This window comes from Pistacia vera, unplaced genomic scaffold, assembly GCF_008641045.1.
Source record: "Pistacia vera cultivar Batoury unplaced genomic scaffold, PisVer_v2 Contig159, whole genome shotgun sequence".
Taxonomy (NCBI): Eukaryota; Viridiplantae; Streptophyta; class Magnoliopsida; order Sapindales; family Anacardiaceae; genus Pistacia; species Pistacia vera.
This window is the reverse complement of record NW_022195674.1, coordinates 15604-29468: the sequence shown is the minus strand read 5'-3', so window position 1 is coordinate 29468 and position 13865 is coordinate 15604. Positions and strand designations below refer to the sequence as shown.

The 13865-nt window shown below is 34.1% G+C and overlaps 1 protein-coding gene and 1 pseudogene across 1 annotated transcript; one reads left to right on the top strand and one right to left on the bottom strand.

The window, feature by feature from the left end:
* The first annotated feature begins 657 nt into the window (after positions 1–657).
* Positions 658–8471, top strand: LOC116125009 (armadillo repeat-containing protein 6-like). Its single transcript, XM_031410744.1, has 13 exons — positions 658–912; positions 1996–2192; positions 2752–2847; positions 3366–3417; positions 3688–3786; positions 4915–5073; positions 5414–5722; positions 6068–6351; positions 6663–6791; positions 7691–7808; positions 7941–8075; positions 8187–8362; positions 8454–8471. Exons 1-13 carry the CDS (start codon positions 756–758, stop codon positions 8469–8471), a joined length of 1929 nt encoding a protein of 642 aa, XP_031266604.1. The 5' UTR covers positions 658–755.
* Positions 8472–9610: 1139 nt separating this feature from the next.
* LOC116125008 lies at positions 9611–13642 on the bottom strand (annotated as a pseudogene).
* Between the last annotated feature and the right edge of the window lie 223 nt (positions 13643–13865).

Genomic DNA, 13865 nt, shown 5'->3' with positions numbered 1-13865 from the left:
CAAATTACTTTCATACAATTTTTACTATTGCATCTGCAACCCGTTGAATCAAATATTAAATCAAAAATAATATTCTTTTTTCTTTTTATTAATTATCAACAATTAATTTATTTTATTAATTATTTTTGTATATATTAATTAAATATTAAAAATAATATTTTTATTAATTAATTACTTTGGAAATTATACTAATTTAATAAAATTAAGCATTGAAAATAAATTTATTTTACTAATTATTTATGTTATATTTTCTTTTAATTTTAGTATTTTTAAATCAGTGTTAATTTATTTTGAGTTATTGAAGCTTAATATTTACATTGAATGAAGTTTTGTTTTTAATTTTTTATTATTTTTTGAATTATATAATTATTATAAATATTAATATAAATAATAATCAAATTAATGTAAATACAAATTTTAAAAAAAAAAAAAAGGAAATAAAATATGTTTTGTGGCCTTTAGGGTATGTTTCAGCAAAATTTGCACACCATTCTGGCCGTATGGCCGTTTAAACGCGGGTCAAATACCCGTATGGCCATTTAAACGCGGTAAACCGAATCAAATATTTAAAATAAAGGGTCGAACCGAAACCCGTAAATATATATATTATATATATAGTCGGACCCACTCCAGTTAAAATTTCCTTCAAAACTACGAATCAGATCAGTCTCTCCTCTGAGGAGAGAAAAGGAAACTTGAACCTGCATAGAAGATAAAAGAAACTAAATCTGTGCGAACGCTGTTGTTTCTTGGAGATGGATACGTTAAACAATCGCGTTGAAGATTGTGGAGAGGGAGCGAAAGGAGAGAGCAGCGAAGAGGTAGATGGACCTCCTGCAGACGATTGTTGCCCTATTTGCTTTGGAGATTTCACTATTCCTTGTAAAGCAAATTGCGGTCACTGGTACTGCGGTTAGTTTTATTAGCTTTCTATTTTTTATTTTTTTGAAGTTAGTTTGTGGAAATTTTGAAAGTTTGTTTGTTTACGCGTTATTGCGTTTGTTCGGAGTATAGGCGTGATTTTCTGTTTGGTTCCTGAGAAAATATTGGGGAAAGGAAATTGACATTTTATTTATTATTTATGAATTTGAGGGTTTCAGAGTTAAGATTTTGAGAACCGGTTTGATTTAATGTTAAATTAATAGTTTATTGGTGGTCGGTTTGTGTTGTTTTGAATATAATATGATAAGCTTTTTTTCGTTAAAAATGTTTGTACCTAGCTTGAAGAAAAGAATTTATGCTGCTTGTTAACAACGTTAAACATTTTTCAATCTCGTAGTTATTGTCTTCTTTAATCTTTATGTTTGCTTAACTGTTTATTGTGGCTTGCTGGTTTCATGAAAATTATGGCCGACCAAACTAATTGGATTAGTTTACAAATTAGAAATTTTGTGGAGGCTTTATGTAACCGTTAATCTGACTGGTAAAACATTTGAGATATTGGTTGTTAAAAGTATTTGGGATTGAGGTGTTACCAGTTTTGTGTTTACACTATGTGGTTGAAGGGTTTTTTATTTGTGTTCTTCCACTGTGTGTTTTGAACTTTCTAGCGGCCTCAAGTTTGCAGAGTACCTCCGGGAAAAATATAATGTGCTAAAGTTGTACTTCCTTTTCCTTTGCGATCGATGTATAAGAATTCATATTGTGTAAATGGTAGTTCTTTTCACGGTTGTCATTGCATATTGTATATGCGCATGGTCAGCTGGTCTCGAGTTCAACTAGATTTTGAGCTCATGTGTTGGCCTTCTTGTTCAGTGCTTGTCCTTCAGGGATCTTGGTAGGACTTGCATCTGGAATGAGAGAGGAAAAGTTCAAGTAGAACGTAAACTTCTTTATGTTGCTAAGTGTTTAGAAGTGAAAGGTCTGCCTCCTCCATAGACTAGCTATGTTAATACATGTGGGAGCAGGTTACTACTGGTCTTTTTCTTTCTACTATGTAAAGCTATCTTGGGACATGAATATTTTGTTTTAAGATTGGTGTTTATTCTTGTGCAGGCAGTTGCATTTTGCAGTTCTGGAATTATTCTTCAGCATCTAGGCCATGCAAGTGTCCCATGTGCTCCCGCTACATCAGGAGGTTGACACCAGAGGCATCGCTATGCCACCGGCAGGAACGTGAGATCACTGAGGTTCTGAAAAATGTTCTGAGGTACAACCGCCTTTTTGTTGGAGGGACACGTGGCCTTTTACAGGTATTTCACTGGATAAAACTTTCCTTATTTCTTTTAAATATGGCAGATTAGTTTGGATGGATTACTGGACTAGTAATCTGTTTTAGACGTGTATCTTGAAAACTTGGCAGATGCTATCTTATGGTTTTGTGCCTGCTGTTACGTGCAACTATTCAATGGTCTTTATGGTATTAGGATCATGAATTCTATTTTTATCAGACCTTTTTTGGGGCAAAAGTCTTAATTCAATTATTTTGTTCATAAATCTCTTTCTGTATACTTGGAATCTTTTGAAATGAGGCATTTTTTTTTAATTTTTAAATTGATCTAGTGTTTTATTAGGATATGTTTAGATATGATACTAAGCTCTTTGTTGTTTTTAGATGCATATCAAATCTACTTGTTTCAAGCAGAAACAAGAAACCGTGGAATCAAAACTTTTTTTTTTTTTTTTACTAGTGTTTGTTGCACCAATCATAATGCTTCCTTCTTGTACTTATAATTTCGTTTATGTTTCAAGCATGCTATATATACCTGTTTTCTTCTTCAAGCTGGTTTGAACTTGTCTTCTTCTTTGCAGAAAGTATGTGAGCTGCCACTTTTCATTAAGAGAATTTTTCTAGAGATGATGGATCCTGATAGGGAAGATTATCTGCATGAAATGCGCCTTTTTGCAGTTATGTGATCCGAGTTCTATACAATGACTTTAAAATGTTCTTGCTTTCAATTTTATTTAACAGCGAAGTGTTTCTTGATGGGATTGGAAAATCTGGTGGTTTTTATTTTCTTAATTGTGATAACTGCAGATAAATTATTCTGGCACTTGTTTTGAGAATCCTTTATGAACTATTTTTAAGTATGATTTCTGTTAATTCTAGCCCGGAATTTTAATTTGCCAGAGATCATGGCTGCTCTTCATTATTATTATTATTATTATTATTATTTTTATGTGTAAAAAAGGTCACTCACCATTAGAGTCTCATAGTAGTTTATTAGAGTACACCACTTTTACCAAGCAACTATTCTATGGCTTGCTTGTGCCTCCTTCCAATTCTCAAAATATATTTGGTCAACTTGGATTCTTGTTTCTATTAATTGACTGGCCTTGATACTGTTAACAGATTTAATCATGGGAAAAAATGTACACAAATTTGCATGTCTTTCGGTAAACTCTAATTGTCTTCATATCTGCAGATGTTCCTGAGTGTCCTCTATGCAGCCACTCCGTTGAACTTCATTCCAACAGGTGAGTGCTTCATTGAAAATATTATAGATTTCAGGACTCACTCATTACATATTAAAGAAAGTTTCTTGTGTAGTAATATTATGGTGCAGTGATGTATTTGGCTGCACTCTCCGTATTGTTAAACTTAATGGTACACAGTTGTGCTAGGAGTTCACTATTCTCTGTCATGTCAATTTTCCGGTGTTTTATGCTCATAGCTTGGTTATTTCTTAGGAGGTGCATTCATCCTTTAGCCTTTTCTGACATAAACAATTGGCTGCTCTTCCACAGGGAATTTTGGAATTGTAAGAGTATTTGATTACGCTGCTATTGCTCTAGTGGTTATCCTACGTTTGATTGGCATTTATCGTAGACGACGATTAAACCAGCGTGTTAGGCGCTTGGCTGCCACTCAACCTGAACCTGCAAATGAATGAAAGACGGCTTTCTGTTGCCCGTCGGCACCACATTTTCTTCTTTTTCCTGAGTTAGAAGAAAAATATCTTTGGGAGTGTTGTGAATATGTTGATGTACAATTACAATAGGTTTTACTATTCTAAATTTTTACTCAAATCTACCGCTTACCTGAATTGGATTTCAGATTGGTTTAAAATAGTTACCACACCATACTACTTCGGATGACGCTCATGTATATAAAGCTCATGTATATACACTTTTAATGCAAGGTTGATTTTTTTCTTTTTGTCTTGTGTTACCTTTGATTTGCCCTTTTTTTTTTTTCATGACCGGTGGTATTCTGTTTGGATCAATTTACGCGTACCTCAACTAATATTCTGGAATCCTGGAACCTCTGTTTTAAAAACCGGACCGGATTGGCCGGTTGGACAAGGAGCTGACAGCTTCTCTTGTCCGGTTCAGGTCTTAGAGGGGTTTTTGTAATATTTCAAAATTATAAGGGTTATTGAATTTTATAGGGGTGTTTTGGAGATATATCAAAAGGTTAGAGATTAATTGTAATTTTTTGGGGGTATTTTTGAAATAAATAAAAATTTTAGGGACTAATTAAACTTTTTTAGGGAAATTTTTGTAATATATTAAAATTTGAAGGATTATATGTAATTTTTTTAAAATAAAATTATCACTGACGATTAAATCGATTGACCCGTGACCTGGACAACAAAACGAGTTACCTTTCTGGGTTTTAAAACAATGACGGAACTATCAGTGAGGGGTGACCCTTTTTTAATTCTTTTTTCCGCTCCATGTTTAATTATGAATTGGGATTTATTTCGTAAACCCGGTCAATACTAAAGTTTGCCATCGTATTTAATAATAAAATATATTAAAAATTATTTTTAGACACCGAAATCGAAATTGATGTACAGGAGCCAGGACGGGCCGGATTCGGGCAGCCCAGTCCAAAACCCCTTAGATAGCTTTTTAAAATTAAAAAAAAAACGGATCTTTCCATTCAGAAGACCCTCTCACTCTCTCTCACTGTGGTGTTTCGCCGCAAGACAATCCTCCGAAGCAGTCCGATCCGACGGTTGATAATAGCATCGATTGGCATGGGCCCCACCAATACCGGCCGTGCGATCTCGCAGGAAGCGTTCGATGAAGTTGTGAAGGAGAACATGGAGGATCTAGGAATGGAGCCCGCCGAGGCCCTCCAAGACGCCATTCAGACTCTCACTCTTCAAGGCGTTGATCTCTCTGGTCCTCTTCTAACTTTCCGTTTGTTTCCAGAGAAAATGATATTCTTTTGGCTGCTTCCACACTCGTTTATCAAACTGGAAGTGACTAAAACATCTGTGTAGTTATCATTTTTAAAAGGGGTAGAAATCACATTTTCTTTTGTTTTCCCGCATTTTCTCACCTTCCAAACAGAACCTCATTCATTAAATTTTCTCATAATTTTTAGCATCTATTTTATTGCAGCCATTTATCTTTCTTTCTTATATTTTTGAGTGGCGTTATATATACAAACTTTTGTATAACATACTTTATGGATTTTTGTTTTTGTTTTATTTAATTAGCTTATTACCTTATATTACAGGGATTGTAAAGTGCGTTCCAGGAGAGAGTAGTGTGAAAGACAATCCCGTAGTACAGTCATTAGAGAGATTGAAGCAATTGGATATAAATTCGAAGGATCGAATCACCGATGAAGATTTAAATGAGATGAGGGAGTTGTTTGATAAGCTACTAGAGTTGTGCGGGTGTAACAATGAAGTATCAGGAAATGTTCCAATTGCTACTAGAAATGGTGCTGTGGAGTTGGTTTGTGCCATTTGTTCCAAGATTCCCGCTGGGTCGAAACGAGTTCTCTTATCGTGTTTGAAAATTATGGCATTGTTTATTCATGGTAAATGGTTTAGCCGTATAGTTAATTCAGTTTCGTTTGTTTGGTTGGTTTATGATTCTTAATTTATTGGTTCTTGTGATATTTGGTGTTTTTTGTTCTGTTGATGCATGGAAATGTGTGAACAATAATGTGAAGTGGGTGAACCTTTTTATTGCAGCTTGAACTTTAATGTACCACCATTTGTGTTGTTAACTTCTGAAGAAAATGATTGAACTGAAATGCCGGACTGAAAGACTATATATCAATAGGCATTTTACATGTTGGATTGTAGTTGTAATAGAACTTGAATTGTTTGAATCATTGTTATGGCTGTTTATTTAATGTTTGTAACCTTGTCTCTAGCAGATCTTCAAAGTACAGAAACATTTCGGGTAAATGGTGGACCAAAAATGGTGGTTGATATCCTAAAACATGGCAGCGAAGATTCAGATATTTTGAATAGTTGTTTTGCCGTTATTACCGGATCTGCAACCGGTAATGAGGTGGTCAAAGAATCATTTATGGAATTGAAAATTGATGAGCTTATCTTGGAAGTATTGAGTAGACAGAGAAATGACAGAATTCAAAATTTATATTATGCAATGCGTGTTCTGTTGACTGCTGATGATGATCGTGTTGTGGCTTCCCAAGTAAGTAAAGGCTTAATAGAAATGCATGTTCACTTGTGCATTACCAAATTTAACACATCTATGGATTATGAAGTTGTAAGCGTTTTAATGCTTATTTATACATTTTCTTTTTCTCATTTTGGTGGATGGTGAAAATTTTGTGAGGCTGGTTTTGAAGCCAGGTCATGGTGTCAAAATCTCATCTGTTAGACTGAGCAGTTCCTTCATAATTTTGAATATTTTTTAATTCAATTTTTTCTGTGCTAGAAATGGACTATATGAATGGGTTCCTCAAGTAATCAGGAATTCAGATCTAATTTGCAAACGTTCAGGTTTATGGTTATGCCAGAAGATTTGCAAAGATTGGAATTGCAAAAGCTCTTACACTTTCACTAGCTGAAGGGCTTGCCTCACCTAATGTTGTTGCTACTAGCTCTGTGATGAAGGCCATTGCTGTCAATGTAAGTTAATGATAAGGCATCAATTTTCATTGTGTTATGTCAATGTGAACTAGTATGAATTGTGATATTTTGATTAGTGTAAGCATTTTTATGGTAGCAATTTAGAGAAAAGTCTTAAGTTCTTTTAATGAAGTATTTTGCCAAATCTTGTTGTTGCTTACAGACTTTAGTGAGTAATAATGTATTACTTACTAATGATTTGGAAATCAGCTAACAAACTGCACGTGGCTAAACAAATTTTTTTTTTTTTTTTTTTTTTTTTGAAGAAATTGTTGATTTTTATAATGATATTGAGTCTCCAATATCATTCCAGCAAAAAGATTCAAAACCTTCCATCAGTCGTTACCCTAGCGATTATGAAAGCCTATCTTCTACAGTATGTATAAATTTTACATTAACATACAGCATAATGTGTTGGAATATTGCAAGGAAGCTCCTTTTTCTTTTTGATTATCTAATTGCTTGTGCATAATGCTATTTCAATTTTTTCGTTGTATCTGTGTAAATTTGCTACCACAAGAAACATGCAATATTTAGTTGACGCAAAAACTATACTACTCTTATTCTTAATATAAACAAATTCTCTTCTTAATTTGTTGATACTCTGGTAGTATTGCTAAACTGTAGTTTTAGAAAGAACTAACTAGTGTTATCAAATGATCTGATTTCATAATGTTTACAAGTTGTGATCAATGAAAATGTTTGCTCCTTTCAAAAGCTTAAAGCATGGGAAGTATCTCAAATTTCATCAATAGAATGTTCTAAATCCTACCAGTAGCGTTGGAAGACTAGATTTGCTGATGTCAATATGAAAATTTTGATATTACACATACTAGTTATGTCGAGATTTTTGTTATTAACATGGATTTTTTATTTTTTATATTATTTTTTTGCTGCAGGATGAAATATGCACATCCTTTGCAGAATGTGGTGGTATCGATGCACTTCTCCGATGTATTGATGAGTGGCGAACAAGCAACAAAGCTGTAGCTAGAACTTGCTGTCTTTTGTTCCACGGTAGAATTGAAAATCGCTCTCTTTCACCCTTCTTTTTCTTAATAAAAACTTCAGTATCTTGGCCTTTTCAAATCACTATTGCTTCTTGTTAAAGCATTTAAGCTCTTCTTTTATATGCTTCTTTCTGATTAGTTGGCAGGAATGACTCGAATAAGAGTTCTATTATTGAGAAGGGCGGAATGGATATGCTAATCAAACTCCACAAGATTTTCTGTGATCCTTCTGTTCTGCAAGAGGTAAGCCTCCAGCAAGTCTTGTACAATGAATGTACATGACTGCCTTCATCAATTTTAACAACGCATTTATGTTTCATTTGTTAGTTTCTTTTTTCTTTTTTATATTTTTTTGTCACTGGTGTCATTTTTCTTGTGCTTTTAGGTTATTTCTATTATTACTGTACTGTCCTGAGATCTCCGGACAACGTAACTCGTGCCATGGAAGCTGGAGCAGGAGACCTTGCTATCCAAGTCATGCAAAAGTTTCCCAAGGCACAGCAACTGCAAAAAAACTCCTGTTTCATGATCCGCAATCTTGTAGCAAGAAACCCAAAACAGGCAAGTCCGCTCATTGGAAGCCCTATATCTTTGTGTGGTAGAATTATTAAAAATCACAGTTTGTCTTAATGGCACTCTTTTCTTTGGACAGAACCCTTCTGCTCAATAATGGCATCGAAAAACTTATTAGGCAGGCAAAGGTGAATCATGCAAGCTGCAAGGATGCCGCTACCGATGCATGAGAGATTTGGGCTCGATGACTATAACAAATAGCTTATTCCACAATGGATTTACCACAATTTGTTGTTGTTTGTAATGTTCTTTTACTGTCCACATTTGCTTGTTCTTCATAGCGTGAAAACTGTAGATTGGAATATGATATTTCTGATGCCCAATTATATTTATTAGTGGGTGAAAAGTGTTATGTTATTTGTTCCAGCATCCCGTTTCTAAGGCGAAGCTTCTTTCTGAAGCAAACAATCAAAGAAGCCGTTGAATCTAGTATCTTATTAGGCCGAGTTACAATTTTTTTATTCATTTAAAACCATAGAAATTAAGATATCAATCCGTGAATAATTGAAGACTAATTTAAATTTTTGAAAAGAAACTGTCGATGGCATCGACGTTGATTTCCGTTAAGTGAATCGATCAGAAATTGGAAAACAATATTGTCAGAAAAATCTGTTGTCGTTGGACGACTAGGAGGCGAATGGAAGAAGGATGAGATGGGTTTTGGTTAAGAGTATTATTGTCGCCAAAACAAGCCCTATTTGTTACGCCGACGGTAGTGTTTGGAGTGCTGCTTTCAATGTTTGGGTATTTTTATTAGATTTCAAACTTTTGGACACCAGTTTGACCCATCGATCAAATTGGTTAAAGCAGTCAGCTCAAGACCCACCACTTAGCTAGGTTCCATCCAAGTTGAGTTTTAAAACATTGAAAGAAGCAAGAGGCTACTAATCCTGTACTAAAACAATCACAGAAACATAAGCAGAATATGAATCACACATTAAAAAAAGATCCAAGTCAAATTGTCTGTTTTATGGCCAACTTCAAATGGAACAAATTGAAATGTAATGCAGTTAAAGTTCAACAGCTTCTGAGATTCTATATTTACTAAAAGCTGCAGTTCAAAATAAATTTGTATAATGACTCTATTAGGAATTGGTTCAAGCCTCAAATTTGTACAGTTGAATTTGCAGCAAAACAAAACCTGAAAAAAAAAAAAAAAAAAAAAAAAAAGGAATACCAATATCAGATGATTATCGAGCTTGTAACAGGAAAAAGAAAAAGCCTGAACCAGTTTACTCACTCCATCCAACTACATAAAAAGATCTTGAACATTACAAAATCCATAAGGCTGACAGTAAGAAGGGCAGCCAACAACTTCAGAAGGTGATTACGTACCAGTTAATGGCCAAAGTGCTATTGAAACATCTTGCATATTGCCTTTTCTCCTGCTCACGTCTACATGAATCTGTTAAAAAGGTTAATGATTTAAGACATTTTGACCATAACTATTTCTCATAAAAAATATATGACAAGGTAAGTTTAATCTACCAACCTTCTTCTTAGCAACAGCAAGTTCCTTCTTTATTCCACCTGAATACACAAGATAAACAAGTTATGAGCAACTTACAATAGATCCACTACTAATATGTATGTAAGAAAGCTCACCGCTAACAGATCGACTCTATTCCATTCAAAGTTAAAACTACTGTACCATTACAGACACATTGACATGCTTGTGTGGGTGTGTTAGTTTATAAATGTTTGCAAATTGATAAATATCCTAACCTTGTCCCACAAAGAATCCTATTGATAATTATGACTCAACCAAATCATAAATTCAAAAAGTGAAAAAAAAAAAAAAAAAGAGAAGCTGAATATGGATCCTCTGTAAATATAATGTTAAATTAACATACATCTGTAAGTTCAGAGTTCATTTCACCACTAATTCTATGCAAGAGCAAAGTCAAAGACTATCACATCCCATCATTTGGCTCCAATTTCAGTGCCTTCTCAAAGCTTTCAACAGCCGCATCAACATCGTTAAGGGCCATGTATGCCTGATAGATAAGACACAATCATTAGAATTGAAGCGTCATGAGACACAAAATGGTACAGAACAATTTGCAACAGAGGCGTAAACCATGCAAAAAAGAGAGAGAGAGAGAGAAACTGATAAATATCTAAAGGCAGAACATTTAACAAATGATAACTAGAAAGAAACATGTTAATGCACTTCAACAGCCAGCGTGTGCACTATTTCAAGTTTAAATTTTTACAAGCCCACCGCCTAGGATAAAAGAATTGTGTAAGCTAACTTGTATAAATTAACAGATTTGAACAAGCAAAAAACTAAAGTCGCTGAAAGCTATAGATTTCATGATGATTAAAACCTCTATTACAAATCCAAGAAAAAACAATTTTCAAGAGTTGACTACATAGCAGCTACCTAGGAAAACATATAAATTGATCCTGCCATACCATGGATTGAAATTCTTACAATGGAGGATACTAACCTGACCTTGACGAAACAAAGCTTTCACATTGTTATCTCCATCACGCATTGCAAACTCTGTTCCAATAATGCCCCTTTAAGATCTCCCATTTTCAGTTTACAAGCCTATAGCAAGATATAAGCATCAATATAATAGACAAAATTAAGCTTAGGAAAATGTACAAAAGTTATCTTCATATGGTCAAATACCGAGGCAACAGGTAATGAACAGATAAGGTTTGCACCACATCAGGACTTGATACAATCCCATCACAAAGTCCAAGAACTCTAAAGTTGGTGAGGAGGAAATGATACAAAGATTCAACTGAAAATAATCCAAACAAGAGTCAAACTACAATAAGGCACTGGCTATTTTCTTACAACAAAAATTTCCAAACTTGCTAAGCCTTCTTGACATTCTTTTCAAAAAATACCTTGCATAATACAATGGATGAAGATACGTCGATCCACATAGCAATGACATAAACTATAAAATGCTCCATGCTCAAATGCAGTCCCTTATATTTGGAAAAAAGAGAGAGAGAGAGAGAGGAGAGAGATCTTACAGAGCTGTTTGTGAAGATCTGTGACTTTGTCTTTCTTAAAGATGAACTCTTCTCTGCAGAGCCACAAGAGTAAATAATATGCACAGTCAATAAACCAAGTTCAATGAAAGGCAATAAACAACAGAATTCCATAACAAATAATTAACCTTCATCAATTCCTTCTTTCTCCCAGCAGATATCCAAAAAACGCAAAGCCTTCCGGTACTTTCTAAGAGCCATCTTATAGTCTTGTTTCTAACAAATAATAATCACCTTATCAAAAATGGTGCATGAAAAGAGAAAAAAGAATTACCAGAGAAATGAAAGGAATCGGAATAATAACTATAAGAAATATTCAAATGCTGAAGTACATGATATTTCTATGTTTGTCTCCACCTACTATAACTATGTTTCACATAGTTCAATTTGGTTCACCAAATATGTCAATGGGAGATAGATTCATATAACGCAGTCATTACCTTGTAATGTTCATTTCCAAAAGCTTTAATAAGAGTCAACGGCATCCATCCACCAGAAAGTTCATTGGACTCTTATCAAGGTCAGCTGGCCAATCGATAAATATCACCATCTTTGAAAAAATTAGATATCCCATCATCAGCCCCCTCAGGAATCTCTCCGCAATCAGTAATTACAACATCAACAGTGGGGCGATCATTTTCCACACTGTGACATGCTCAATTGAACGAACAACCCCCATTCCTTTAACTACCTTCCCAACACACGTGTTTCCCATCTAAGTGAGACGTACGAGTTGTTGTGATGAAGAACTGAGACCCATTTGTGTTAGAGCCAGCATTAGCCATAGATAACATTCCTTTTCGTTCATGTTTCAATTCGAAATTCTCATCTTCAAACTTTAACCCATAGATTGATTCTCCACCAGTGCCATCTCCAGCAGAAATGTCTCCTCCTTGTATCATAAACCCTTTAATGACACGATGAAAACAGACTCCCTGAAACAAAAATATAATTATCATTAGGAAAAGAAACAAATAAGAGATTAGTTTTTATCAGTGAATGGTATTGAAGAACTGATATTACTCAATCACCCTAAATAAATAGAAAATATTCACAATACATTCAGGGTATGTCACTAATTGATCAGAAAGAAAAGATAAATCGTAGGATTATTGATTTACAAATACGTACAAACACAAAAATGATCACAGCTAACAAAAAAACCATAAATGAGGCATAGCTAACGTGACACTTGGAGCTCAGATGATTTACAAATACCAAATGATCAAATGCAGAAAATCAAATTTCTCTTCTGATTAATTAAACTAATATTACATAATTTTTTCCCAAATTAGCAAAACCATAATTGCAATTTCATCAAAAAGAATAAACCAGTAGAAATACATACACACAAACAATGCATCAATATCCCCTAACCACACCACTAATACAAACAATCAAAGATTAAACACAGTTATTACATTCATTCATTTATTAATCCAAAATCTTCCGCAACAAGTAATAAATAAACAATGGTGATAATTTTCCCAAATATTCCCCTCCCTCCATAATCTGAACCAGTCACTAACATAAAACTGAAATTTCCAAAGTAAAGGCATATATCCATCACCTTTGCTATCAGTTACAAAAAGTACCACATCCTTTCCAATGCAAAAATAATCAAAATATTACCCAAAAATGTGAAAAAAAGAAAAGAAAAAACTCTAACTAAAGTAGAACTAAATAAACATCAATGGCTCACCAGTCACTAAACAATCAATAAAACAAACATGTCACGTAATCAAAACCACCCATGATCAAGATTCAAAAGCCAAAATCATCACCACATTCATTCACATAAAACAAAGTAATGCCTTAAAATATCATCTTCGCAGAAAGCCATCACAATCAACCCATCATTTCTACAAACAACACTAACTTGAAAATACTGATATCTTTCAAATGCAAGTAAAAATCAATAATCAAAGAGCCAAGAACCAAAGATACCTTGAAATGGAGAGGAACAGACGTGTTAGGGCCAATGCCCTTCTCACCAGTACAAAGTGCCCTGAAGTTTTCAGCCGTTTTCGGAACAACATCGTTGTAGAGCTCCACAAAGATTCTCCCCTCGAGTTCTCCTCCAATACTTATGTCCAAGAAACACCTCGGTCTCACCATCTTCTTTTTCTTTCTTTGTAAAGATTCTAGAGGTTTCTTTTCTCATAAGAAGAAACACGAGACAACAAAACAAACCAAAACAAAACAGAACAAACCCTAGTCCCGCTACGTATTTATAGTTTGAAATTAAATGCTTTCTTCTTTGACTCTTTAAACTCTCCGTCTGCTCTGTGTCTTGTTATGGCCTTTTTGCTTTCTTTTATGTAATTCTAACCTTTTCCAGGGACTTTTCGCAATTCCCTTTTTCCAAAAAACTAGATTTGATATGACCCATCATAATTTCATAATTTTAATAAATAAACAAATAATATGTTAATTAATTAAGATTAATTACGACTGTTCTAGAAATATGTGTGGA

Excerpts from the sequence above, each read along its gene's own strand:
- LOC116125009 (XM_031410744.1), top strand. The coding sequence starts at position 756 with ATGGATACGTTAAACAATCGCGTTGAAGATTGTGGAGAGGGAGCGAAA. Across the intron at positions 6,792-7,690 it reads TGAAGGCCATTGCTGTCAAT|GATGAAATATGCACATCCTT; the intron begins GTAAGTTAATGA and ends TTTTTGCTGCAG. Across the intron at positions 8,076-8,186 it reads GCAAGTCTTGTACAATGAAT|GTTATTTCTATTATTACTGT; the intron begins GTACATGACTGC and ends TTGTGCTTTTAG.